This window comes from Oxyura jamaicensis, chromosome 5 (assembly GCF_011077185.1).
Source record: "Oxyura jamaicensis isolate SHBP4307 breed ruddy duck chromosome 5, BPBGC_Ojam_1.0, whole genome shotgun sequence".
NCBI classification, from domain to species: Eukaryota; Metazoa; Chordata; class Aves; order Anseriformes; family Anatidae; genus Oxyura; species Oxyura jamaicensis.
Genome location: NC_048897.1, coordinates 30,371,472 through 30,397,720, shown reverse-complemented (window position 1 = coordinate 30,397,720; position 26,249 = coordinate 30,371,472). Strand labels below are relative to the sequence as shown.

General features: G+C 44.3%; 1 protein-coding gene across 3 annotated transcripts in view; it reads right to left on the bottom strand.

Moving 5' to 3' along the window:
* The window catches only part of LRP4 (LDL receptor related protein 4), a 37,889-nt gene extending 20,262 nt beyond the window's left edge, over positions 1-17,627 (bottom strand). For all 3 annotated transcript variants that reach the window (XM_035329224.1, XM_035329225.1, XM_035329226.1), the window contains exons 1-13: positions 17,594-17,627; positions 17,347-17,493; positions 11,340-11,456; positions 9,182-9,295; positions 8,602-8,718; positions 6,120-6,248; positions 5,666-5,785; positions 5,408-5,533; positions 2,986-3,111; positions 2,370-2,504; positions 2,076-2,201; positions 807-1,037; positions 349-505 (exon numbers count right to left, since the gene is read on the bottom strand). In XM_035329224.1, the coding sequence (XP_035185115.1) occupies positions 349-505; positions 807-1,037; positions 2,076-2,201; positions 2,370-2,504; positions 2,986-3,111; positions 5,408-5,533; positions 5,666-5,785; positions 6,120-6,248; positions 8,602-8,718; positions 9,182-9,295; positions 11,340-11,456; positions 17,347-17,493; positions 17,594-17,612 (1,664 nt within the window). In that variant the 5' untranslated portion in view covers positions 17,613-17,627. The remainder of the gene's footprint in view (positions 1-348; positions 506-806; positions 1,038-2,075; positions 2,202-2,369; positions 2,505-2,985; positions 3,112-5,407; positions 5,534-5,665; positions 5,786-6,119; positions 6,249-8,601; positions 8,719-9,181; positions 9,296-11,339; positions 11,457-17,346; positions 17,494-17,593) is intronic.
* Positions 17,628-26,249: the final 8,622 nt, after the last annotated feature.

Sequence of the window (26,249 nt, the reverse complement as noted above, 5' to 3'; positions counted from 1 at the left end):
GAAATGAGTTAGAAAACTAATGTCCCACATAATGCACGCAGCATCACTTCCTATCAGGGCAAAACAATATTGATCCTGTGACCTCAAACGTGAGACCTGGGGCACAGCCATGGGAGAAGCAATAGCCAGCAAGGTAGCAACAAGAACTTTCAAGCTGTTGAAATCTGGAGGCTCCAGAATAAGATTAAGAGTCTGAAAGCCCTCAGCACCACAAGGTTTCCCAAGCTGCTGGTATCAAACAAATGGCTTGAGCCCAAAGGCACCCTTAGTGACCAAGAATAGGGTTTTTACTGTTCACCCAGAAGCACTTGCAGGGAATGCCCCCTGAGACCTCAAGTTCTTACTCACCCCTCCATAGGATGAAGGGCAATTGCACGGGGCTTCTCCAGGTTCTGCCACAAAAGCACCTTCCTGTGAGTGCCATCCAAATTTGCTACTTCAATTCGAGATGTCCCAGAGTCAGTCCAGTATAGTTTATCATGGATCCAGTCAATAGCAAGTCCACCTGTCTCCAGGGGAGAATTAAGCACAGAGTGAAACCAGGAGCACACTATGCTCAGAAAAATAGTTCCCTTTCCCTTTTAGCCTCAGGAAAGGCCCAATTCAGTCCTCCTGTCTTCTACTCTGTCAGACGAGATGAATTCCAGGGAGACGATGATCTCACACCCATTCCATCCAACCCATCCCCTTGCTCAGGGAGATGCACTCCATTCTGAACTCTGGGTACCCACTTTTCTCCACTCACCCATCCCTATTCTCACACCACAGATAGCGCCCAGGCCTTTGTCTTTTTTGTGGTGACGCACCTGGGCTCTCCAGCCCTGTGGAAACCACTTCTTCCACATTGCTACCATTCAGATTGGCCCTCATTATGCGATCCAGAGTGACATCAGACCAGAACACCAGCTCCTTGCTGTGGTGGAAGTCAAGGGCAATGGCATTTTCCAAGTTGTTCAGGAGCAGCGTATACTCTGAGCGATGAGGCAACACTTGTCGGATATCAATTCGATTGGCAAAGAGCAGCACTGGCTCTGGCCCTGAGGATATATGGGAAGACAGCATTAGAGTACTCTGATAGGATCCTGCCTACCATTCCCTTTGCTCTAAGTCCCAGAACGTACTTTTGAAGTACCAGCAACAAGAAAGCAATGCTCAAGTGTAAAACACCTCAAAGAGCTGTTCCCATAACTGCAATACAGACTTAACTCAAAATTTGGCAGTTTTAAAGTTCTTGGCAAACATTTATTTATCAAGATGTGATCATTCCAGGTTCCATCTGAGCTCACCTCACCTCAGCCTCTGAAGCTATACCACTAGGCACACACTTGTCGGTAAGGTTATAGCTTCTTTCACCTATATCCACCTCCCAGCCATATAAACACACATGCTCTACCACACCTTCTACCACAGCAAAACACGACACAGTTAAAGTATGCCTCAGCCAGATACAAAGTCAGTAGATACTTCCGCTGAAAAAAGAATTGAAGTTATTTATGGATTTCATTAGGGGAATTCCTAATAATATTCCTAATTAATGTAATGGAACTCTTAATTCCTCTTCTCCTGAATTAGGGGAGCTGAGGAGTAAAGAAAAAAAAATGCATAGATGGCTCTTAGAAACAGCAGATGTCCATACTGTAGCCACTCAGCATTCAGAACTAGTGAACAGCAAAGGTTAAACCAGAGCAAGGACACATGATGCAACTTCACTGACAAGGAAGGATTGAGATGCTTCCTAAACAGGATACTCGTTTTAGTACTGATACTTCCTAGACGGGATACTGATTTTGTCCCAGGGTCTGGGTCACCAGGAATGACAAGAAACTAGGGAAAGCAGACAAGGGCTGTCCTACTGGCAAGGAAAGGAAATAGTAAAATACCTCTCCACAATCAAAATCACGACGTTTTCACTGACAACCTAGGCATATCTAATATAAATCCAGGTACTTTACTGTGTCACACATTGGCTCAGTGAACAGCATAATGCTGCCAACGAAGCATTAGAGACAAAGTTATGAGAACAACATGTACGTATCAACACACATGCACCAGAGTAAGGTTGAATTCCTCTTTACCTAGAGCTTTGCAGCTACGTTTGTCAGGCCGCAGTTCATAGCCTTGCTCACACCAGCACTGGAAGCCACCTTCACTGTTGGTACAGCCTTGGCTGCAGTAACCTTCCTCAGCACATTCATTCACATCTGCATGTCACACACAAAGGGAGAAAATTACCATTATATCATCAACAAGTCAGGCAACCTCCCTGACAGGATGCTTCTGCTTTCATGCTCTGATTTGCAACCTATCATAGCCATCAACTCCAAGCACATCAAAGCAGCAGGGAGGAGGCTACTGCTCCAAAAACCCACCTTGGCATGATCGTCCATCTTCCAGGAGCCTGTAACCTGTATGGCAGGTGCACTGCACCATCCCTCGTGCCATCTGGCACTTCTGAGCACAGCCACCGTTGTTGACATTACAGTTCTCCTCCCCCGTTCGTGGACCTGTAAAAGCAATGCATGAAGATAACTGAGCTGAAACTACAAGGCAGCTGCTTGTGTCCTCAGCACTTAGGCAGTAGCCACACTTCAGAACAGGCTAAGTAACACAGAATGGACATAAACTGTGCTGGAAGCTGCCTCTTTGCGGTCAGAACTCTCCCCTGCAGGCCACAACCAAGGGGTATTAGCCCTTCCCAAGATCCGGACAATGAAACTCAGAATAATATGGTTTGGGATTCACTATCTCTGCAGACAAACTCTGATACCTGAAAGCATAAACTTCTCCCCATTATTCCTTCTTCACACTATGCAATTGGCAAAACCACAAAGGTCATTTTCCTCAGTCTTCAACCCACACTCTCTCCCATTAACACAACCCAGGCTTTCTTCCTTACATACATCCTTCGGCAACACCAGACAGACTCCCACACACAGTGCCCCTATTTATATTTAAAACTTGACTTGGAGTCCGTTATTGACATACGGCAGTTTTGATGCGGGCTCTCATCACTACCATCTCCACAATCATTTGCCCCATTGCACAGCTTCCTCTGTCCAATACAACGTCCGTTCCCACACAGGAACTGGTCTGGGGCACACTGAGGCGTCCCTGCAATAAAAGGAAGGAGAAAGTAAACAACAGAGTTTACTGATTCAACAACAGTCATGGTGGAGAAAAGGACACAGAACACTTTCTAAGATTTGCTACAATCTTTACATATGAGCACAAATCCATTACTTCCTCTTTCCTTGAATTCAGCTCATCTTCCACTCCTTACTGCTCCAAATATCTTCATGCTGATTCAGAGGCCTGTGAGCTCTCCTCCAGACTGAGTCCAACGCTGCTATATTGGGAAGCTCTGCTATTTAGTCACTCTCAGAATGACTTCAAGGTCCTGGCTTAATTCCCTTTGGTTCCAGATTCCACAACCCTCCTCAGCATGTGTCAGAGCAGAGTCAGTTCTTCACTTTAATCATCTGAGATGCCACCCCAGCACGGCTATGGATCTTAAGCCTGCCTAGGAATGAGCGTCTTGTCCAGCCCTAACTGCACTGTGACGGACTTGGAATGAGATTTACATGCATCACTGAAATCTGAGCTCAGGCAACAGGATTTCACACATGAGTTACACACTTCAACTTCTGCTGTTGGCAGGAAGGCTCTACAAAATTCTTGTAAGTAAAGTAATGCTATTTGCAGGGACTCTGCCAATCTAATTGTCTTTGTCAATAACTGCACTGTCCTGTTGCCTCTTATTTCTTGTACCTCTCAAGCTGACTTTGTCAGTGGTTTACAAACCATCACCCTCTGATAATCCTAGGAGTACAACAGGACAATACAGTTATCAGCAAAGAAACAATTAGATTGGCAGACTGCCTGCAAACAGCATGGAAAAGGGTAGTTGTGAGATTATCAAGTACAAATAAGAACTAACAGACACACCAACCGGGAACATAACAAATCACATACAGAATCACTTCTCAGAGAACAGAAATACTTATTATAAAGGATTCCAAAACTTGGACTGCGTTTGTCATAATGAAGATAAAGATTCTTACATCAGCTGATCTCCTAGTGTTCTAGGAATTTTCTCCCTATAGCCAATAAAAATATAAATCCAAGAAGTGACACAGGCTTTTAACTCTTGCTACAGACATTAAGACGATCACTATTTCTCATCAGATGAGCCAGTACATGTTCTGCTGGGACTAGAACCCCTCAGTTAATTTTTACCTGATGACTGTCACTGTAGAACTAATGCAGAACTGCACAACCAACCTTCTGGTGACAATAGTTGTACTCTACCATCTTGGGTTTGATTTGGAGTGGGGAGGTTGAAGTTCAGTGGCTCTGGAAGTTTGATTTGGCTTCTGGGTTGCAACAGTTCTTTCAGTGTTTGTTTAAATATCTTGGTTATCAAGTTAAAGGCAATGGGTTTACCGGTTTGTTTAAGCACAATAGCTTTTTCCAGGATCACCACCACCTTCTGCACACTGCTCATGCCAGCTGACTTATCTAGAGCAACAGCTCCAGGTCCTCTGAGCTCATCTATCCTCGTACAACACACACTGTCCCCTCCTCAACAGGCCCAAACAAGGGCTGCAGTTTAAAAAGTCCTTTTTGTAACCTCTAAACATAATTTTTAAAATACTCTGATCTAAACAGGTCAGTATACAAAGTTGGACTCTTCTCACTGTGACAAATTTACAGACCAGTATATACTATTCCTCAACAAGGGCTACAAACAACCTGAAAGATTTAAGAAAAGTAGAAGATTCTAGTTATTTCCTCGATCTTACCACAATACCTGGGCCTGTTAAAACCCTCTTCTTTTCCATATCCATCATATAGAAAAATAGCTACAGGGGAAATGGTTACTAGAAAGAGCAAAAGGCTTGCTAGAAAATGTCTAAGGCAGGGCAGGACTGGTACCCTTAGCCATCTAAAACAAAAACTTTATTCTTCACTTTTATAAAATGCCCTTTTTGATTCAATTTCCTGTTAAAATTGCTTGGCAGCTTCATAAGGTAACATGAAAGCTATTCAGGATTACCTTGAAGGCACGAGCTAGACTCAGTCCGTTTGACGAAAGTAGGAACTTTGAACTTTATTAATGCTTCCAGGTTTGAATGGAAGTGTTTCAGAGCTTTGTTGTAATTCACAGAGTATGGGCAGGATAGGAAGATACAGAGATCTGATACCTGACCAGAAAACACCTCTACTTCGGTTAGTTTAAGCACACAGACCTGCATGTGTTTGCAAGCGTAGAAGACAGTTTACACATCTCATACTTTGGGAAGCACAGAAAGTTGAGGCTGAACTCAAACTATCCAAAAGAGGCCTCTCTACCTATTACCTCCAGGATGGAAATGTTAGCTACAAGCAGCAAGGCAGCAGGCCAAACCTGTATTCTCACAGTTCTCCTCATCACTGTTGTCAGAGCAGTCATCTTCCCCATCACAACGCCAGGACAGACGGACACAGCGCCCTGATTTACACCGGAACTGGTCAGCTGTGCACATAGATGTAGCTGAGGGACCCCAAAAAAAGGAGAATTAGGTGAGCAAGAAGGATCAATAGAGACCTGTTTTAAAGATAACACTCCCATATATTCTCTTGCATCCACAGAAACAGAATGTTCCCACCAGTCCCCAGTACTCACTGCAGTTCCTCTCATCTGACTGGTCATCACAGTCAGAGTCTCCATCGCACCTCCAGCCAGCATTAATGCACAAGCCACTGTTGCACATGAACTCCCCAGAGCGACATGGCTGGTGAGATGCTGTGGAAAGGTTAAATAAATAAATAAATATAGAGTAAACTCAGACCTATGGAACATCCCAGAAATCTCCCAATGCCACATTTATGCTCCACTATAGTGCAACTTGGTCCTGAACAGATCCCTCCTGGAAATTGCTTTAATTCCTGCATGCAGAAATGTGCTGACTACACAGTGATCCCCATCACTGCTCTCACTGTCTTTAGTTAAAAAATTAATAACCAAAGAGTCAGCTTATGCGTGACCAATTTGATAGCTGTCTCTCCAACCAATGCAAAATCCATTTAGGCTTGCAGGTCAGAAGCTTGGACCAGTGTATCACCCTGCACTAACTCACAGCAGTCAGATTCATCAGACCAGTCCCCACAGTCATCGTCGCCATCACAGTGGTAGATGTCCAAGATGCAACGTCCATATGCACACTGGAACTCCTCCAAGCTGCAGGTGGCAGCTGGAACATCTGATGCTAACAAGGGAATCAAACAAAAAATGCCTTAGGTAAAAGGGCACAAGCCAGTTTAAATGCAACCTTTCTCCATCTAATAATGCACTAGCAAACATTCAATGGAAGAGTGTTAGAAATTACTAGCCATTGCTGCATATCTTTGCATGACCAGTATTGCTGAGAAGAACTTGAATGCTGTTTGTGCTTCACTGAAGGGCAGTTTAAAGCTATATACAAAGGAAACTGCGTGGTCAACTCACTTTAAAGAAACACAAAGGGGTTGATGAGAACGCAACAAAAAGGATCCAAGAGTGTCACCTTCCCTCTTATGCTCAAGATACTATCTGTGTCTTTGTGCCCTCTATAAAGGTTTGAAATGTTTATTAAACCTTTGAAAGTCAGGTATAAAAACAAAGCTACCTTTTGGGGTAGCTCTATATTAAGGACTGGGGCACATCAGAATGCAAGGTTAAAATATGGCATGATTCCTTCAAAATTTTAACAAAAATAAACACTTGAAGACCAAAGGAAGCAAGCAGCGAGGTGCCTGCTTCTGCACCTGACCTTTGAATTTTCCCCCCTCCCTTTCCTCTCAAGCTATTGCCAAAACAAACTGTGCCTTATCAGTTAGGAGCACTGGCAGACAGATGACCCTAGGCAGAGCCCAACAAACTGGCAGTCAAGGATTTGCCCAGGGCTCTCTGTTCAGCAGTACACTATGTGGGAAGTGATGAAAAATATAAGTCCCACACAACAGAATCTGACACTTCTTCTCATACTGTCCAGAGAATGAACTGCAGGCACATGGGTCTTTCAGCTGAGGAGGTCAGAAAACAAATACACTCAGCAAAAGGGAAAACAAAGGCTGGCAATCAGGGACCTGAACTACGCCTGCCTATCCAACCTCAAGTAGTGGGCAGAGCCTGCAGGCATGTAGTAAGAGCTCCAGTTCAGCCAGTATCCAGTGGCTAGTTACTAACATGGGTGTTAACCTGTGCCTCACCAAAGGAATCTGAAAGTAGTGTTTGGGCCTCCCTGAGGAGAAACCGAAGTTGATGATGATTTAAATTCTCATGTAGCATGATTCAATTATACATCCCACCGCACCAAAAAAAAAAAGCATAGTCCCACATTGTCTTAGATGAACAATGAACAGGACTGGATATGCGGAAAAGTTGACAGCCACACTGAGGAAGAGAAAGGGAGGCAGCCAAAGTGAGCTTCTTAGTGAAGTTCCCTACACCTAAAATGCCTTAGAGAAAACTGCCAGCCACGATTTGAGAAGCATTTCAACTCAGAGGAGAAGGGGCATGAATTCAGGTTGCCCTTCCACCTCCATAGGAGGTAAGGTTGAAACATCTTCCTCGCTTCCCCAGCATGGACTGCATGGAGCAACAGGCAAGGGAAAGGAGAGGGGCAAAGGCAAGGGAAAGAGTCTGGCTCCCTCTTAGAGCCTTTTCCCAGCTTAGAAATGTTTGCAGCCCCTGGCTTGCTGCCAACTCTCATTATCTGGAGAGATAAAAGACAACTCCCCCATGCATCCACTCCCCTGCCCTTCAGGAGCTGGCGGCCCTGATCCCCCCCCTCCTAGAGCTTTTTGAAGTTTCTTGCTATCTAGAACAAATTCTGCAAAATGCTTTTGAAAGCAGGGTGGGGGAAGGGACCGCTGAAACGTCCACAGATGCTAAATGAGATCAGAGACATGGCAGAGAGCAGTGGGGGTTAGGAAGGGGCATAATAGACTCCTGTTCCACTTGCCACAAGCCCATGATGGTGGAGGAGAAAACTGCTGTGGGTTCTCACACTCCCACCTTCCCCCATCTCCATCAGTCAAATCAGCTTCCAACTAATTCATCCTATCAGCCCTTATCTGACAAGGTCCTGAGTAAAGCATCTGAGTGAAGAGGGGGTGGGCAGGAAGGCAGCCCTTGCAGCATGCCAGCTGGGAACATGCAGTCCCTTAGGATGCTGTCAGTGGGCAAAGTCCCCCAAGAAATTTCAGGCAGGAAACATACAAGAGAATAAAAGAGGGAGCAGTTTTCTCCCCTTTTTCCCTGCCTTCCAGCTCCTACAGTTTTATATAGAACTCTATTCACTAAAGCATAAGCCCCCTGCTCTGAGACAAGATCATATAGCCATGGGAAGCAACAGAGAAGCAGCCAGGAACAGACTAAGTATTTTTGTGAGGTAACACAAGAGGCATACCATCCTCCTCTCATGCCCTCTGGGGTAGACAACGGAAGGCAGCATAGCTGCCAGTACAGGCAGGACTAACTTGTTTCTGATCTCTGCTGCAGAAAACGTGCCAAACCCCAAGACAGGAGCAGGTCCAAAAGGCTATTTCCTGTGGTTACAAAGCAAGGAGAGCACTTACGGCAATTCTCTTCATCAGAACCATCCTTGCAGTCTGTGTCACCATCACAGAACCAGTGCTCAGCTATGCAGCTGCCATCACTGCAACGAAACTCCTTCTCCGAGCACTTTCTCATATCTGCAAAGATAGTAATGCAAACAAAGCCTTGTCTTTTCTCAGAGTACCCAGGAAACAACCACACAATGCTCCTGAAGCTCCTAGGGCACTGACAAACAAGACTGCTCATTAAACCATACATTTCCATGTCATGCAGTGCCAGGACAAAACCATTAGTGCTCATTTAACAGACACAGAGCACTGGATTTGAAAGGAATCCATGGGACTTCACAATTGCATGTCAAGGAATAACAAGCCTCAAGTGATATTTGCCTGGCAAATAAGCCACACAACCTGAGATCCCAGCCAGCCATGGGAACACAGTATCTCTCAAGCCCAGCCCAGATAAGCCAGCTGTGAGCCCTTGCCACACTAAAAGGAGCCTAGAACTGCACAGGTCGGAGTCTGTGCGATGCCTTTTCAAGAACCAATGGGGCAGGCAGCCATCACTGTCATTCATGATATTGGCAGGGCCACTACTCACCACATTGCTCATCGCTGTTGTCTCCACAGTCGTTATCTCCGTCACAGTGCCATAGGCTGCGGATGCAATATCCATTCTGACATGAGAACTCATCTTCCTCACACTCCCGTGGAGCTGCAGGGACACGACAGAGAATAAGGTGAAGACAAGGCAATAAGATTAACCTTAGAAAACACCAAACCTGTGGCATGTCACAGGTTGAGCACCCTCCTCCTCCTCCAAGGACACCACTATGTTGGAGAGCTCATTTCCCTTATCCTAACAACATCAGGATCGCCACTGCGATATTCCCCGAGTCTCTCTCTTCCACTGCAACCGCAAGTTGCTAGCACAGTGGGCTCTAAAACCTGAGAACATGGCTTGGAGGAAGGACCTGGAACAGAATAATGGAGCCATCCACCCTGTGCTAGCATTCTTGCAGAGTTCCAAAGCCTGGTTTAAGTGAACCCCACAAGAAAGAGAGACAACACAGGCTTTTAAAGCAATTTATATGGTCTATCATTACCTAACAAATACTTTGTTAGAATTCTATCTCCACACCTTTTTTTCCCACAATACCAAAACTACCTTCAAAGGAAAGGAAATGTTCATTGAAAAGGGAGAGAGAAAATTTCAACTTCCTCTTCCAAACTCTCCAGTACATGCAGCCTCATTCCACTCTTGCCAGTCTTCTACAAAAGCTTGTCTGCAGGCCAGTGAGGAAAGAAAAAGGGACTGCAAAATTAGCACCTGAGGACCTTAATCCAACCGAAACCCTCCTATGGTTAAGTGCTAGTCTGGACAACTCCCTAGGAGTCTCTTATTCTCAGAACCTTGCCTTTTTCCTTTCATTAGTCTCCAAAACTTTTGATCACACCCTTCTCTACTGTTGTCTTAAATATGAGGGCATTCCAACCTTTTCTGAAAAACAGAAGACCAAACAGACCCAGACCTACATACCTTTTCTTCTATGGAAAGCTTTGAAAAGAGTCTGGAAAACTGACCTTAGTCCTCTCACCCAGAGCAACACAAGGATGTCATATCCCCGGACCCTGCTTCCCAGTCCTCTGCCCGGAAGGCAAAGATCAGGGCAATGCTGATCAAAAAGTGAATTCATTATCACGCAAGTATTGCATAAATGGTTACAATGACATGGAATACTTTATGGCCAAGAGATTTATTTTTATATTTCCTCCATCAGAAACTCTGGAGCACTGTGCACACAACTTTGTAGAATTCAAGGGCTGCAGAGTGATGCTTATTGAGCAGCTGCAATCATATCAAACAGACAGCACAAAGTTTTGCTCCTAACTGCAGCCTGATGCCAGCCCTAGCAACCAGTCCAGTTTCAGAGAGTCTGAAGCTCAAGGGCTATGCAATGTGCTGGCTCCCTGGCACATGCTGCCAAGTACAGACTGGATGATCTGTTGTGATGAAGGGAAGTTGCATCCCTGACCACCTTTTGCTAACAGAAGCCTACCACAAGTAGACCTTGTCCTCAACACAAAGTGCAAAGGAGGGGGCTGAGCTGCAAGGGCTCGGGCAAAATTCACTCTGTTTCAGTAAGCTGCAGAAGCACAACAGCAGTGCTCACAGCTAGCAGCCTGCCATGGCAGCTCTTCTGAAGATGGCAACCTCATAAGGCAGCAGTCAGTCAGCTCTCATGGTAACTGGTGTCTGCGTGGGGAGCACAACTACAGCACCTTTCTCTCAGTGAGCTCAGATTAAAGGGAGAGGATGCTGGGGACAACCCAGCACAGCAGAGAAGTCAGACAGTGGAACCTGAGGCCACAGGAAGTCAGCCAGACAGGCAGTTCAGTTGGATTTGGCAGGGGTTAGGCGTTTCCACGAACAGGGGAGGACATGAAGCGCTCAGCTCGGGGAAGTGCTTCATGGGACATTAACTAGCAAAGCTGCAGGGCATAAGCTGTTCTCCAGCTGGACAGAGAAGCACCCCCTCCCCCAGGACACACATCTGAACAGCAAGCCAGGTGCCAATGCGGGGGGGCTACAGACATCAGGTACACATCTCTGTCAGAGGCAGGATATAGCTTATTGCAAGCCAAAGGTCTGCCTCAGTGGATAAGCTCTTAAAATCCTGTAACAAAGTGGACTAACTTTCCCCACCCATGGCAGGCAGGCATGGCACGACCCCCTTTCCCTCCGAGAGGTGACTTACGGCAGTCCTGTTCATCAGAATCATCCTCGCAGTCGTTGTCTCCATCACAGACCCATGACCGGCGGATGCACTTCCCGTTGTCGCAGTGGAAGTCCAAGGGGGAGCAAGTGGGCAGCACTGCAAGAGCAGAGAAACACCTCAGTATGGAGCTACAGCCGGCTTCCTTCCTGAAAAGGAGTTCCTTCCCTCCTGATGGGAGAAGGCTACACCTCTTAGAAACAAAAGACATGAAATTTCAAGTCACAGGGAAGAGCTGTACCTCAGAGGTGGGGCAGGATAGGTCTGCAGTTTGTCAGCCTTTCCTCCCCAGAGGAGCACTGACCTTCCCACAACAGGGTAGCCATCACAATTCCCCACTGAGTTCCTTTTTTCTCTTTCATCCCTAAGCCTGCTATCATCCCATAATGGCACTTGTTTCATAACAAGGAAAATTACAATATCAACATTTTCCTGCATGCTTCCCCGTGCAGTCCATCCTGTTTCAATTACACAGTGAGTTCTTTAGGATAACAACCATCAGAAACAATGGTTTGGGGAACAGGGTTTTGCAAGGCACATGCCACAAGAAAAACACACAAAAATTGTGTTTCAGCTTGGGGACTCTGCCAGCTTTTTTTGTCATTTTGTCGGCCATTGCTGAGGATAAATTCACTGTGCCTCAGGTATGGACGAGATGGTTCAAACCTAAAGGTCTCCAGAAGGGACCAAGGGAGAGGGTGTATGGGACGCTTGTCTACACAGGACTCTGCTGGCAACGGAGTGGAACCACAAATCCACAGCATTCAAGGAGGCCCAGAGCCACAAAGCTGGAATTCAAGGGGGAGCATCAGCTCTGTCCTGCCCCCACGGATGAGAGAAACCCTCAACCCCACGGAGGTTCGTACTTTTAAGTGCTGCCAGCTGTGGTAGGGAAGGGGCTGCACAAGACGCTGCTCCTGACAGGTGTTCTCCAAAGAACTACGTTAAGATCAGCGACGTGAAGGGGAGCGGGCTGCAGAGGCCAGTGCCTGAAACCCTTTCATCCCAGCCCAGCTTGCCGACAGCATCTCCCATCTGTCACCAGGGGGTCAGACTCCTCTGCTCTGCCTCTACTTCTTCCCTGCCAACGCTGTCCTGGGGGTGGGGGTGCTAAGGGGGGCGGGAGGCTTAAAAGAAGGTGAAGACAGCAGCCACACACACAAGGAGGAGGATTTAATAAGGAGAACAAATAGCCACATTTTCAGCTTTTCCAGCTTCCTCAGCCCTCCGTTTCCACATAGGCCAGGACTGCTGCCAGTGCCCTGTGGAAGCAGCATGGATTACACCGCACGGAATCATTCACAGCCCTTTATAGCATGTCCTCCAACGTTTCATACTGAGTGCCTGGCCTAAAAGCCTCCCAACCCTAAGAATACACTACTGAAGTTCAATTCAGACTTGCTGTAAGAGATGTCCTTTTGGTAACCAGATGTGGATCACCTTGGCCACTCCTGTAGCAAGGCAGGCAAAGGCATCTCTGGATTTGACAGGACATCACTGCTGAACACCACACTTGATGAAAAAATACAGATTGTGGCACCAGCCCTCAGGAAACGGTTCTTCCTATCACATCTTGCACGTCTTGGTGTAGGTATACGTTCAGATCACACTCAGCCACTTCCAGGCCTCAGACTGGTACGAAGGGGAGGGAGGCACACAGATCTGTACCGTCGCCCTCACAGCTTTGACAGCACCCTGGTCATCCCGCAGCTGACCCACTTCCTCACGCTGTGCTTTCTCTGAGCAGCCCTGTGCTACTGCATCAAAGCGAAGGAGGAAAGCCTTCTTCTTCCCCAGGGCAGACAGAAAGAGGAAAGAAATCCCAACACCGCTTCCACACAAAGCCAAGGAAGATATTTGGATTCAGAGAGTCAGCCCCACAGATCAGCCCTCTCTCCCCCAAGTGCAGCTCCCATACATACTTCGCATGCTGAGCAAACCTTCCCTGGCCTCAGCTGCAGTTTCAGGACTCAGACCATCCCCCCAGCATATGCTTTTCTGTCTGCTTTGCCCAGTCCCAGCGTGACTAATCACCAAAGGACTGCACAGGAGCCGCCTGGAAGGGAATTTGCATGCTGACTCTCCAGGGGAGAATTCTTCAGGCTCCCAGAGGGTTAGGCCATTAGCACTGGTTCAGAGCTGATACCATTATCCCATTGAACTGCTGCATCCCTTCATGAGGTAACAACACAAAATGAAATTCCACCCCTACAGGGAGCAGTTCAGCCAATTTCATACTCTCCCTTAAATATAAAAATTGAGCTTCAACCACAGGGGAGGGGGAGCAGGAGCAGGGGAAAGAGAGCAAAACACAAACTGCCACATACAAAGGAGGACCTAATTCCCACCCTAGCAGACAGCAACTATGTGCCAACCCAGACAACACCAGGGGGGAGATAAATCCCCTTCTACAGGAGCTCTCCTTTAAAGGAGGAAGGAAAATGAAAAGAAAAAAAAAACACTTAAGACAAAAAAAAAAATGAATGAAGGCTGATGTTTCACAAAGCTTAGGAATCACTAATGGGATCGGGCCAGGATCTGTGTTAATTCATAACCTGAATCTAATAATGTTCAGAAACAGATGCTTCAAAGGCAAACACAGGAGATTCCAGGAGCAGCTTTCACGCAGAGGCAGTCTCCCTAAGCCTTCTTCCCAGCCCTTCTCCTCCCAGCCCACGATCCCCTTGTCCCCTTTAAAAAGCAAACTGTCCTCACTGAAACATTCCTGCATGTCTTCCTATTAGTTCTACACACGTCAGCTTCAGTTGAAATCTACAGCCCTTTGTTCTGGGGCTACTATTGTTCAGCCCTTCTGTTAGTCATTTATTTCTTCACATTTTGAGTTTTCTTCCTATGGAGTTAAAGCTGAGGGCATATCATTAGCCCAGGGTTAAAGTTTAGCGCTGTTGTAAGTATGTCCCCCAAAATCATTTGAAAATTCAAAAGTTAAGAGGAAATTTACAAGTTACGGTGTCACGCTTAGGAAAACACAGTGCAGGACATTCAAGCAACCTCCACTATACTTTCTTCTGCTATCACGGAATAGCTATATAATTTGTTAAGCGATTTTACTGCTTTAACTAACTCTAAAAGCCACGCTTCCATCTTCTTCCTCCCTCAATTAGAAGAATACATGGCTACACACGTGAAACATCAAGGATTCCTCCCATTGCCAGAGAGGGAGAAAGACTGGATTATCAAGCTGGATTAGCAGCCAGAAGCCTGGAAAAAGCACACCTATTTTTTCTCCCCAGCTTTGATAGCAATTATTGCATGACTGTGGGACAGCTCTAGCACTTCAGCCCCACTTCTAGCGGTGGTAAAATTAAGGACATTTATTACTTCCTAAAATAGCTGCAAGGCCTTCATAGGCACTGCTTCCACCGATGAGAAAATGTTAGATGGCACTAAAATGGTTTTACCACTACTCAGAGCAGGATTAGGTACTGCAACGGTAAACGCAATTAAACCTCAATCCGCCCCTTCCCTATTCAATTCTCTCCACATCCGTGCAAAGCAGCAGTATTTTTCTTGAAAGAAATAAGCAAAGGCAAGCCCTGGGATGGAGCTGAAGACAGACAAACACCCACAAAGATAGGAACTAACCTGCTTCCCCAGGCAGAGGGAACAAGCACAAGGAAAGGGAGCGTGTGGGAAGAGCTAAGAGGGCCAGCGACAGCCTAAGAGAGCACATCTGTCAACTTGCAGTGAGCAACACAAAAAGGCCTTTGAACTTCCAGCCATTTCCCTGAGCTCATCCCTCTGCACGGTCACACTGGACATCATCCAAAGTTTCAGCAAAGCTAGGTCTACCATAGGCCTGCTATTCCTCCCCCTCTCCCAACTCCTATTACACAGGGTGCTCTTTTATGGCCAAGCCGAAGGGGAGGGGGGAAGAGCAGGGGGAAAGGGAAGTTTATAAGGTGAAACGCAGCCTCAATCACGTCCCGCTGGCCTTTGAACACTTTATCCCTGTTGCCTGCAGTGCCCAGGTTGCTTTGTGCCCAAGGACAGTGAGTGACCGGTGCCCAGATCTGGATCACAGCAGGCTGAACAATACTGTTTGATTAGACAAACTCTCAGTCATATGAAGAACGAGGAGTTAGTTTAAATACTAATTACAAGAAGTTCATACTACGAGTAGCCTGCCCCCCAGCTGTACTCACATAGCTACATATCTGTATGCACACGTAAGTGCACGCACACAGATTGGGTTGCTGAGCTCTGCATCAAGTGGACCGTAGGTCCAGAAACAAGAAAAGCATCCATTAGCCTGCTCTCGGGGAAAAAAAAGGAGACACTACATTCCACCAACCATTTTTTGGAAAGACTAGTTCCAGAATAACAGAAAGCATTTTCAACAGCGCTGTCAAACTGCATTTAAGCACTTTGCTGGTCAAAAATACAAAAGGCAAGAGAAGAAAAAAGGGTATCAACACCCAATCTTCCACCATCCTTCAATCAAAAGGGCTATGCCTGAGGGGCACTGCATTAATTGTGATGCCCTTTGATGTCTTTAAAGGAAAAGCACTTTTACCAAGCCCAATAAAATAATGAAGCATGGAGTAAACTTTACTCACAAGAAATACCAGATATGGAAGTGGTGTCTTTTCAACAGAAACCATAAACTGAGTTTAGCCAAACCAGAAGTTTAGAAGCAAAGCTTCACCTGAGCTCTTGCATCTGAGCTCCAGACTGGTGATTATGGAGAAGACAGAGGGAAGACTATTCTTTTAAAAAAAGTTTCCACCAGTTTCAGTAAAAGGCCTGGGATATTTTTATCCTCACGTCATCACAAAATACATTTGTGTGGGACTGGCAGGTGTAGTAGCTATACTGTTACTGGCAACAAAGAAACATCTACTGTACTTGAATGCCTCGTAGCTCAACAGGAATTACCTGAAGTTCCCAAATGAGATGGAAACAGAAGGCTACTTTCAGTAAGCTTTAAGGTAAAAGAAGTAAATTATTTTTTCAAGCATTGTACAACAGCACATGCAGCTAGGCAAGCACGTCTGCGTCCCAAGGAGCTACACATTTACAAGCTGAGGAGTCACAATGCAGATGCTAAATTCAGACTAAAGCGGCTCTGTTGGGGGATGGTTAGGACAGGATTTGGCGTATCTTATGAGAAACAGAACTATTTATCAATCCTCAGGCCAAGTTTACTCAGTTGTCCTTTCACCCTTGCCACAGGAAGTAAGACTCATTCACACCACACTGGACTTCAAAGTACATGTAGAAGGGCAGAATGAAAACCATTCCTCTTCCCGCACGCAGCTTTCGTTAGGGACTGTCCAAAGTAGTCTCTGTTGGCACTAGGCAGGAAGGCAGCTGAGCTACTCTGGGCATGTGTAGCGAAGGCTTCCAAGCCAGCCACTGTCAGCAAGCCAGAGAGCTGACACCGAAGAGAGAAAGTCTATGAAGCTGGCATGACAGCTGGTAGGTTGCTTATTACTATTATTACTACAGGACTATGGCTTGTAAACATGATCTGGAGCAGGAAGCAAACATGTCACGGAATAATTGGCTCCCGTCACAGCAGGGCTTCAGATTTGCAAGAAAAACAGTTCCCGTCATAACCAGGTAAGCAGAGGCAGGACTCAAGAAGTGCAGGAAAACACCTACAGGAACCAGTCAGCCTGAGGACATCAATCCAAGCTGAAAATATTTATAGGAAAGTCGGTCAGGCTGGGATGTGTCAAAAAGACAATGGCTGAGGAAAAACCTAGTGAACTGATTCTAAAAATGTCAGTGTGTTGTGCAGTTTGCATCAGAACACGTACACAAAAAAAGAACAACACTAAGATTTTATCTCAGAACTGAAACATCTCACTCAAAAGGAAGAAACTGTCTCTGCCCATGCTTTCCATGGGTGCAGCTCTCTCACTGCTGAGTATCTTGCTTTCTTACACAGTTTGTTTCAAGTTACCTGTCACAGTTAAAACATTCAGCTCTCACAAACACAAGTTACAAATGGTATTCTTACTGCAGCCGTCTTCATCACTGTGGTCCCCACAGTCATTGTCTCCATCACACTGCCACTGAGCAGGAATGCATGTGCATTCACCGAAAGCGCTGACAGCACACGTAAAGTGATTACGTCCACAGGAGCATTCGGTGCTACTCGATACACCTGCAAAGGAACAAAAGGAAAAAGATGTTTTGAAGACATGCCTGTATTTTATGGTACACATGTTAAATACAAACTGACATTACAATTGTTCTCCACGTACACACTGTGTGCACGAACATACACTCTCCTACAAAGAAAAACATTCATCCCTCTCGCACTGTTGAAATAGGAGATCGAGCACTATCCACAGTTTCCAGGAATTGAGCTATTTGAAGACAACACCAAATAGCAACCTGCCAAAAAGAGATTTAGGAATCAGTTAGCTGGAAAATAACTCAGCACCAGTCACAATCAAATTCAAGGAATCCCAGGCATCAGAACACCCTTTAAAAAAAAATATTTTACAAACTCAGTCTTCTACAGCACAGCACTGATGCTGCTCCACTTAGCACTTAGTTCTGACAACACAACAGAAGGAATATCAAAGACTCGACTTCAGAGGGCTATCAGGGATCTTCTCCAGACTCTGAACTTTCTAGATGCCAACCTTTTACATGTCACAGCTTTAGAGATTTCAGTAAAATAAAAAAAGACATCCTTTCTTATTTATTAATTAACCTGTGACAGAGATTAACCTGTGACATTGCCGTGTGCATAACTGACACTCATGAAAGCAAGAGAAGAGGATTTTCAGCTCTACAAACTGACCAAAAGAAAATGCAGTCTAAATGTCAAGCTATAATCCGATAAGAACTTTTTTTTTCAGCCTTAATGTTAGCTTAAGGAGTTCCCAATCCTGTTCTCCACTTTCCCAGCTACAGAACAATGCTCTGCTCAGCTCTGACTCTCCCATTTGCAAATACAACTGTTTAAGATGTTATCCCACACATTCTGTGAATAAGTCTCTGCCTTGAGAGAACAGGCTACAGCCCACCTCTCAAAGGGGAAGAAGTCATACCTGATCTTCTGTCTGAAGTTATCTAGACAATCAATATAGTCAATATCACTGTTAAATAAATGATTATTCTATCAATCAACAACCACCTCAGGCTAATCTGTGACTAGATGTTTTTTTTGGTGGTTCCTTTTTGCTGCAGTTCAAACAAATTTAAAACTCTAAGCATTAGAAATAAATCATAAGGAAAGAAGTACAGAGGGATACCTGCCACAAGTGGTATCCCCAAGTATGCCTCCCCAACCTATTTACTTGCAGACTTATTGATCTCAGTTGTTACTGTTAGTATATCCAAGATAAACCATAAACTGTAGCAAACAAACCACAAAATCCTACACAGACAAAAAAAAAAGCCTCTTAATTTATTTCCTATCCTAATTGTTAAAAGCAATATCTGCAAAATTTTATGCAACTGCTCTGCAAGCTTTCTCAACAGCAGAACTCCCTCCAGCGAAGACATCCACTTAGACAAGTTAAGCTAGGATTTAAGTTTTGAGGGGATGCACTTCTTCCTAGAGGAATAATACCATAATAAATTTCTTCTGCAACAAAACTGGCTGAGCTTAGTGCCAGCTCCTGCTGCTTGTCCCCACTGCTATACTGCCTGTTGCAAGGGCTTGCTACAAACTGCTTCCCGAGCACATCCATGAGCTACTGAATTGGGCCAATGAAATCGGCTGCCATGGGTGCAGTAAGCTTTTTATTATTTCCCATCTCTGTTACATATTATCTTTAAAAGGCTTAGCACAAAAAGCACATCTAAGGCATTACTGTAGATGCTAGGGAAAGCAGTGAATATGTGGTGTAAAAAGAGACAAAAGGAGGAAGAGTATAAGGTGAACAAGGAACAGAAAGGACACAGAAATGGAAGGGGACAGAGTGGTCACAGATGCTCAGTGAGCTTACCAGGTGTGGTCAGAGCAAAGCCTGGCTCAAAACGACAGCGAGTGAGTGATGCGGAATTCAAAAGCCAAGTTTAACCCTGATGTCAGTCAGAAGGCAAAAACTCAGCACAGACATCTTTAAGGAAAAGTAACACATCATCAACACAATACATTTGACTATTACAAATAGTCACAATGAAATTCAAAAGAACCACAAGCCTCCCCAAAGGTCAAGCAGAAGTTCTTCAAACTGACAGCACAGGAAATTCAGGACAAAACTTCTCCTGCCGGAGCCTACCACGACTCAAAGGCAGAACCAGCTGCATATTGTAACTAAGGTAGCTGCTGTTTAAATTAGTTCTTTTAAAGCAATTTTTCTGCTGTTTTGCTCAACAGTAACCCGAAGAACTCCCTCTAACTACTTTCAGCTCCAATATCCCTTCCTATTGATGACACCAAGATGATGATGATCATCCTCATTACCCTTAAAAAAAAAAAAAAAAAAAAGAAAAAGAAAACATGAAAGTACCAGAAACTTGCTCTATATTGCCAAGACCCCACCATGTCATGACCTAGGGTAGCTTCAGCAACAGGAAAGGATCAAACATTGAGACAAACAGCTCTTAAACTTGAGGAAAATATTCAATAATTTATTTCTAGGTAAACACAAGTGAGGGAAGTTGGGGAAAAAAAGTGAGAGTTATTTTAGCTGCTGGATAGCAGCACGGCGGAACACCTCTGCAATTGCACAGAAATAATTAGTGCAGCAGTCTCAAACTGCTGGGAAACCTGCATACTACAGCTTAACCAGCTGAATTGTTCAACACACTTATCTTCCAAAGTTACTGCAACCAGTATCAGGTTATATAAATATACACATTTTAACCTGTTCCTCCCACCTCATTAAAGTTGCTACGTTCAGCCACCTCTGGCTTGTGTTTTTATCAGGCTTCAGAAACTGTTGGGAGTTGAAGGGTACGTTATAATCCAAGGGTATGTTATAATCCTACGCTCCTTTATACGCACGAGCCTGTTTGTATGGTACTACTATATAAATTTAGACTAGTGAAGCACAGGATGTTATGACCTTCCTGAGCCTAATGCTTTGCAATTTATGATCTTGAAGTTACCTAACCTCCTAGTCTTTATGACATGTTTTATAAATCAAGATTTACCCTAATCTTACACTTGGATGTTACTGTTCAGAGAGCACAAATATTGCTCACCTTGAAAGATGACCATTTTTAGCGCAGTAACTTATTCCAACCTGTAAATAGGATCGGAAAAACCAATCCCAGATGACTAGCATTCATCCGATACAAAGAAGAGGCTGAACGAAGCCTGGGACAAGCTGCAGATAACAGGAATTTTCTCCATTATTTCCATGTGGACAGTATTTCACCCTTGGTGTCCCATGATTAGTTCCCAGTGCTCGGAGCCCCAGTGACAGCACCCTCTGTAACCTGAGAGGGCCAGGAAGAAGAAAGACGAGAAGCGCGTTTTCTTCCATCACCTCAGAGACAAGCGGAAGAAGGGCATTGGGTGTGAGAAGCCTCCACACAAGACTTACTCTTTAACGTTGAGCTCTTACTAAAGATGGGGAACGTGAGATGGAAGACTAACCAAACACGCATTAGGGTGGATCATAAACCTCCAGTGTCACGTTTCAAGGCCAGTCTGTCAGGGGTGCAGGAACACAACGGAAGTCAGCGCCTGCCCTTCAGGCAACTGGACCAGCAATCAAAGCAGAAATATCTTCTTACACTTCTGCACATTATTCCAGAGCAAGAACAAGGGGTGCCTCTGGGGCTTAGCCGTGACAAGCAATTTTCCTAAAACTTTTCATCACGCTGGAGGCCTGGACATTTTAACAACCCTCTGCACGCCAAAATCATTTTGCTTATGCAAGAGGCAAAAAATGACATATTTTAACAATGAAATATATGTAAAACAATATATAGAAGCTATGCAGAGACACTGCCAGGTTCTGAGCTAACATCACTCAGCTCTCCTGGCCTGTCTTGGCCAGTCCTACAAAGGTTCGTTTTGCTGATGAGGTCACTTGCAACGCTCAGAGCTATTACATAACAGCCCTGTATTTGCAACAGAGTCCCTGAACCTACAAAGGAAACTTCAGCAGACAGAATAATTATCAAACTGAACTCTGCACCCCTTGTTGTTAGCAACACCAAGTTTTTAGGGGAGACTGAAAACACTTTTTCTTTTAAATCCTGATGGCATGCCAGGAGGAGAAAAGCTTCTCCTATTTGCAGTGAAAATAGTGGCAGATGGCAGCTCTTACCCCTAGTTTGTAGGGATTCCACCTTCCACAGGCTGTTGTTTAAACATGTTCTTCCTCTTCGGGGTCCATCACTTCTGTCAGGGCCTGGCAGCATTCTAGCAAATAGTAGGATTTTCTCACATATTATGAAGTTACCTCAAATGGATGAGGGCCAAGAATACTGCACAAACTACTGCCAAAGATCCTGGCATCTACAGGCAATACCCTGCTGCCTTTCCACATGTTCTTTCTTTCCAGGTACCAAGAAATGACTATGCAAGAGACTCTTCCTCTCCATGCCACCCTATTAGTCGCATCTTACCCCCTTCATCCTAACACAGAAATTCTTACTGCTGTTTTTTAAAGTAGCATTATTAGATTCACAGCCATCAGTTTGCTTGTGCCATCCTGTAATTCCGCATGTACACATAACACAGTAGCACAGCTAATCATGGCTAAGTATCTATTTATTTCTTCTACACTGCAAGGTAAAAACAACACCAGCACGTTTAGAAAACCCTAAAAAAAACTACTAAATATTTGGCACAACCTACGGTTGCAGACTGTTCAGTTCAGAAACAGAGGCCTTTGAAAAGAACATTCATTGTTTTGGTCCAGGACCGAGCCACACAGCCCTGGGTTCCTTCCCTTCCAGGGACAGACTCTGCATTTCATCGCCTCCAGAAGATCTCTAGGGGAAGGCAGAGAGATTTCTGAGCCATCTCACTACCACAGGAGATGCAACCAAAACAAAAAGATGACAATGCCAGCTTTTATAATTTTAATCCTACCATCTAAGTCCCTGGCAGAAGATAGAAGATATAACTGGATATTGAAAAGTTGTGAGACTACAGCACAAATATTTGGCAGTGACACACAGGAAAAATCTAGGGCTGGATAACAGAACTCGAGTATGAACAATGGAATTAAATGGAAAATGAGAGCAAAAAAGAAATCCTACCAGTGACAGGCACAAGGCTGTGAGTATTCTCTATTCTCCCCCAGAAGTATGGAAGAATATAGCAAAAAGCATTTCTGGAGGGGGGGAAACAAAAACAAACAAACAAACAAACAAAACCCTAAGCATCAGAATATTTTGCCCTGGCTTTGGTAAGTGCACTTCATTTCTAAATTCTGTTTTAGGAACCCATGAGCATCTAATTGTTTATTTGAGGTTAAAATCAGTGAATTCTGTAGCACAGCTTTTAATAGCCTCTAGCACCTTGTTTACCTGCTGTTGTAAGGCCTTAGTTGGATACCATTTCTCTTCCTCCACTTCCAGGCCAAGCTTGCTCTTGTACTCCCATCACATGTATTCCTTGATGGGGAAAGACCTTGGACATATCAGACAGCCTTGTACCTAGTTCAGCTGATACATTTTCGTCGTCCAGCACTTTGCTGTTTCTGAAAGTAGCTCAGCTTTCTTTTCTTGCCTATCTTGAAGGAAAATGAAAATTTTGGATTCCTCTCTCTTACCCAAATAGCAGTTTCCACTGAAGGAAAGTACAGTTAATCCACCTTTAGAAGAGGGATTTGCTGACCATTGTTTAAGCCCAGAGCTCTGCTGGCAGACACAGCAAAAGCAACATTACAGCACAGCCTGATGTCAAAAGGGGTAACCTCACACTGATAAAAGCCAACAGGGTTTTTTCTTTTATTACTCCCACTGTGGAAGTACCTGAAGCAGCTCTCACTAGGTATCCACAGAGTGCCCAAGTATCCGATGCCTGCCTAGAGTAAAATTAACCTCACGTGTCACTGGGATGAGCAACCCAAAAGATTCCAAAGCTTTAAACAAAACTATTTTATTTTATTTTTTGTTTGAGAAAAAAATCTTATAGTGGCAAGGTTTTGTTAAAAAACAAACAAACAAAAACATGGGGTGGAGAATGTCAGAGATGTTACAGCTTCTTTTGATGAAGAGATTTTTATTTTATTGTAACGGGGTACTGTGCATACTTTAACAGTTTCCAAGTGAGGATGAAAGTTTTCCAGGCTCAGAGGGAAAAGAAGGGATACCTCAGCCTGAAGCAGTGGTTCTCAAACAGATACATGGCTGAATAAAGTTCTGTGGAGAGGCATATTATTAACTACAACCACCCTTCAGTTCTCATTCAATTGCACACCTATGCCGGGTAGACCTGAAAAATGTTACAGTGGATGTGACAACAGGGAATAACAAGCACAAGGAAGAGCAACTCCAGGGGATGTCTGCTAATTAGCATTTAAAGAAAATAAGGAAAGCATTAAAAGTGCAAAATTAGTTAGTGTTTGGTGCTATGGGTGTATGTGTTAGGCAGAGGGAGACAGGAACAGAGCCATATTTCAGAAATACTACATGGGTCAGGAGATAAGAGGCCTTTAAAAACATGTTTGACTCCCTGGGGCCCAATTCTGATTCCACAGAAGTAAAGATTACCAACCCCACTGAAAACCTCATCCTGCACTGGGATAGGAAAGCATTAATAGAAACAGCTATCGACAGGAAAATACTGAAGAAAGAGCTGAACATAAAAAGACTCAAGGATCAAGGAGCAATGGCTACAGCTTGTTCTCCCAAGACCTTTAACTCATAAACGAACACCTCGTAATAAACAACATGACTAGAACCAAGGTCTCTAGACACTTGTCCTACATCTATTTCTATCTTGTACAACATTCTACAAATTACTTCTCCCCCTCTAGAAATAGGGATCCTATTGCCACAGCGTGTTAAAGCTTGCTGTGTTCTCCTAAACATCCAGAGACTGAGCAGAAAGGACAGTATTATTGCCATGAAATCCTCCTCACAAAAACTAATTCAAATTGGCTTGGCTACAAGCACACACAGACCAAAAAATCAGCTGAAGGACCATAAACAAAAGATAATGAGAAATGGCAGCAAGTCAAGCTGCAGGGGGTGGAGATGGCTAGTAGATACCATAGGGATCAGCATTTGATCCAGACCCATTAAATAACTTCATTAACGATATGGAAGAGAGAATAAGAATCATGCTAAAGCAGCTTGCAAGTGATACCAAAATAGGAAACACTCCTCTACAAATACCACAGAGGACAGAGAAATAATACAGATGAGACCTTAGAAGATTAGAATTATGAGCAGGAAATTAAGATTCAACCTTTCAAAAAAATTAAGGAAAAAAAAAAAAAAGGCAGCTAATGCATCTGGTGGAAAGTAATTTGAAACAGATACTCGACTGAAAAAAAAAAATAGAAACTGAAAAGAAAAATCTGGGATGCAGCAATGCCTGCAGAAATCAAGGAGCAATAATAAAAGACAAGCTACCCATGGATTTATGTCATGACGCAATATGGCAGCCAAAAAAGTATTTTTAGGCTAAACACGCAGAAGTGTCACACCATGGAGGAAGAAATTTCCTCTGTGTGCAGAACTAGGTTAAAGCACTCAGTTCCACACATCCCAGCCAGGTTAATATAGGGAAAATAAGCAAGATATTCTAACTGCAGCAACGAAATATATAGTAAGTGTGTTACAGCGCACTACCCTCTTACGACATCTGGTAGAGGATACAAAAACACACGTTTTGTTCTGTGGCTCCAGAGGCCTGCCAAGTGGTGTGCTCACCCAAGGAACCAGGCACACTGTCAGCCTTGTATCAGCCCACTTCAGGTGTCAAGGTCCAATGAAAATCAACACAGACATCTTCTAGAAAGGGCTTTCAGCACTCCAGAAGGTCACAATTCAATGTGTCTGTTTTCCCATTACCTCTACAAGGTGTTCTGAAACATTACACACTGTAACATCCATTCTCACCTTCACAGATTCTTGGTAAAACGAAGACTACAGAAGGTCGTGAGCTCCAGTATACAGTCTCTGACATTCTGCTTCTCACCTCCAAGGCCCTTACAGGAAGAGGTTCAGCCTCCCAAATCCTTTTATCCAACTAATTTGTTGTTTTCACTGTGGACAATTTCATTTGTCTTGCACATAACTTTGGACTCCAAGGAACAACATTATGCTTCCCACCTTGTGAAGTTTCCTTCCTGTCATTATTAAAAGCCTCCCTTCAGCCTTGACATTTCATTGTCTGTAGATTTGCCCTCTTAAACATAGAGCATTTCATCCACCTTATGTCACGAAGTGTAGAGTGATATTTGAAAGACACCATCAGAAGACACGTTTTGCTTATTTTAGCCTGGAGTGGCATTTCCTTGCACAGCTGCAGGCTCCTGTGCAACTGTGTGTCCACAGAGAACTGCAATGAAGAATCCAAGGGACAGGTCTGAAGCGCTCAGCCACAGCACGAAATTACTTGTCGTGCAGGACCATTTCACTCAAGCACATTAGACAGAAGTCACTCAGAAATGGACAGCATACTAAAAGGTTGCTGCTGCATAAGACAGCAGAAATATAATCATCTGCTCTAGAACAACGCAGCAATTTTTAGCTGGAACACCATGGCCTGCAAGGCAGGAACTACAAAATTCAAACCCTTTCAAAACGTAAACACTAGACAAACACTTTAAAATACTACCTTAAACCTACTTCATGCTTTGCAAGAATTAGTCACCTCAGCAAGATGAGACAAATAACTTTCCATTTCTTTCACTTTGTTTTTTTAAAACCACACACACATAACCTCTATCCTTTCCTGTCCCGTAATGGCTGTGAACAATTTACTACTCTTTTGTCATGAATCATCCAGCACAGTAGACACTAAAAGTTACAAAATAA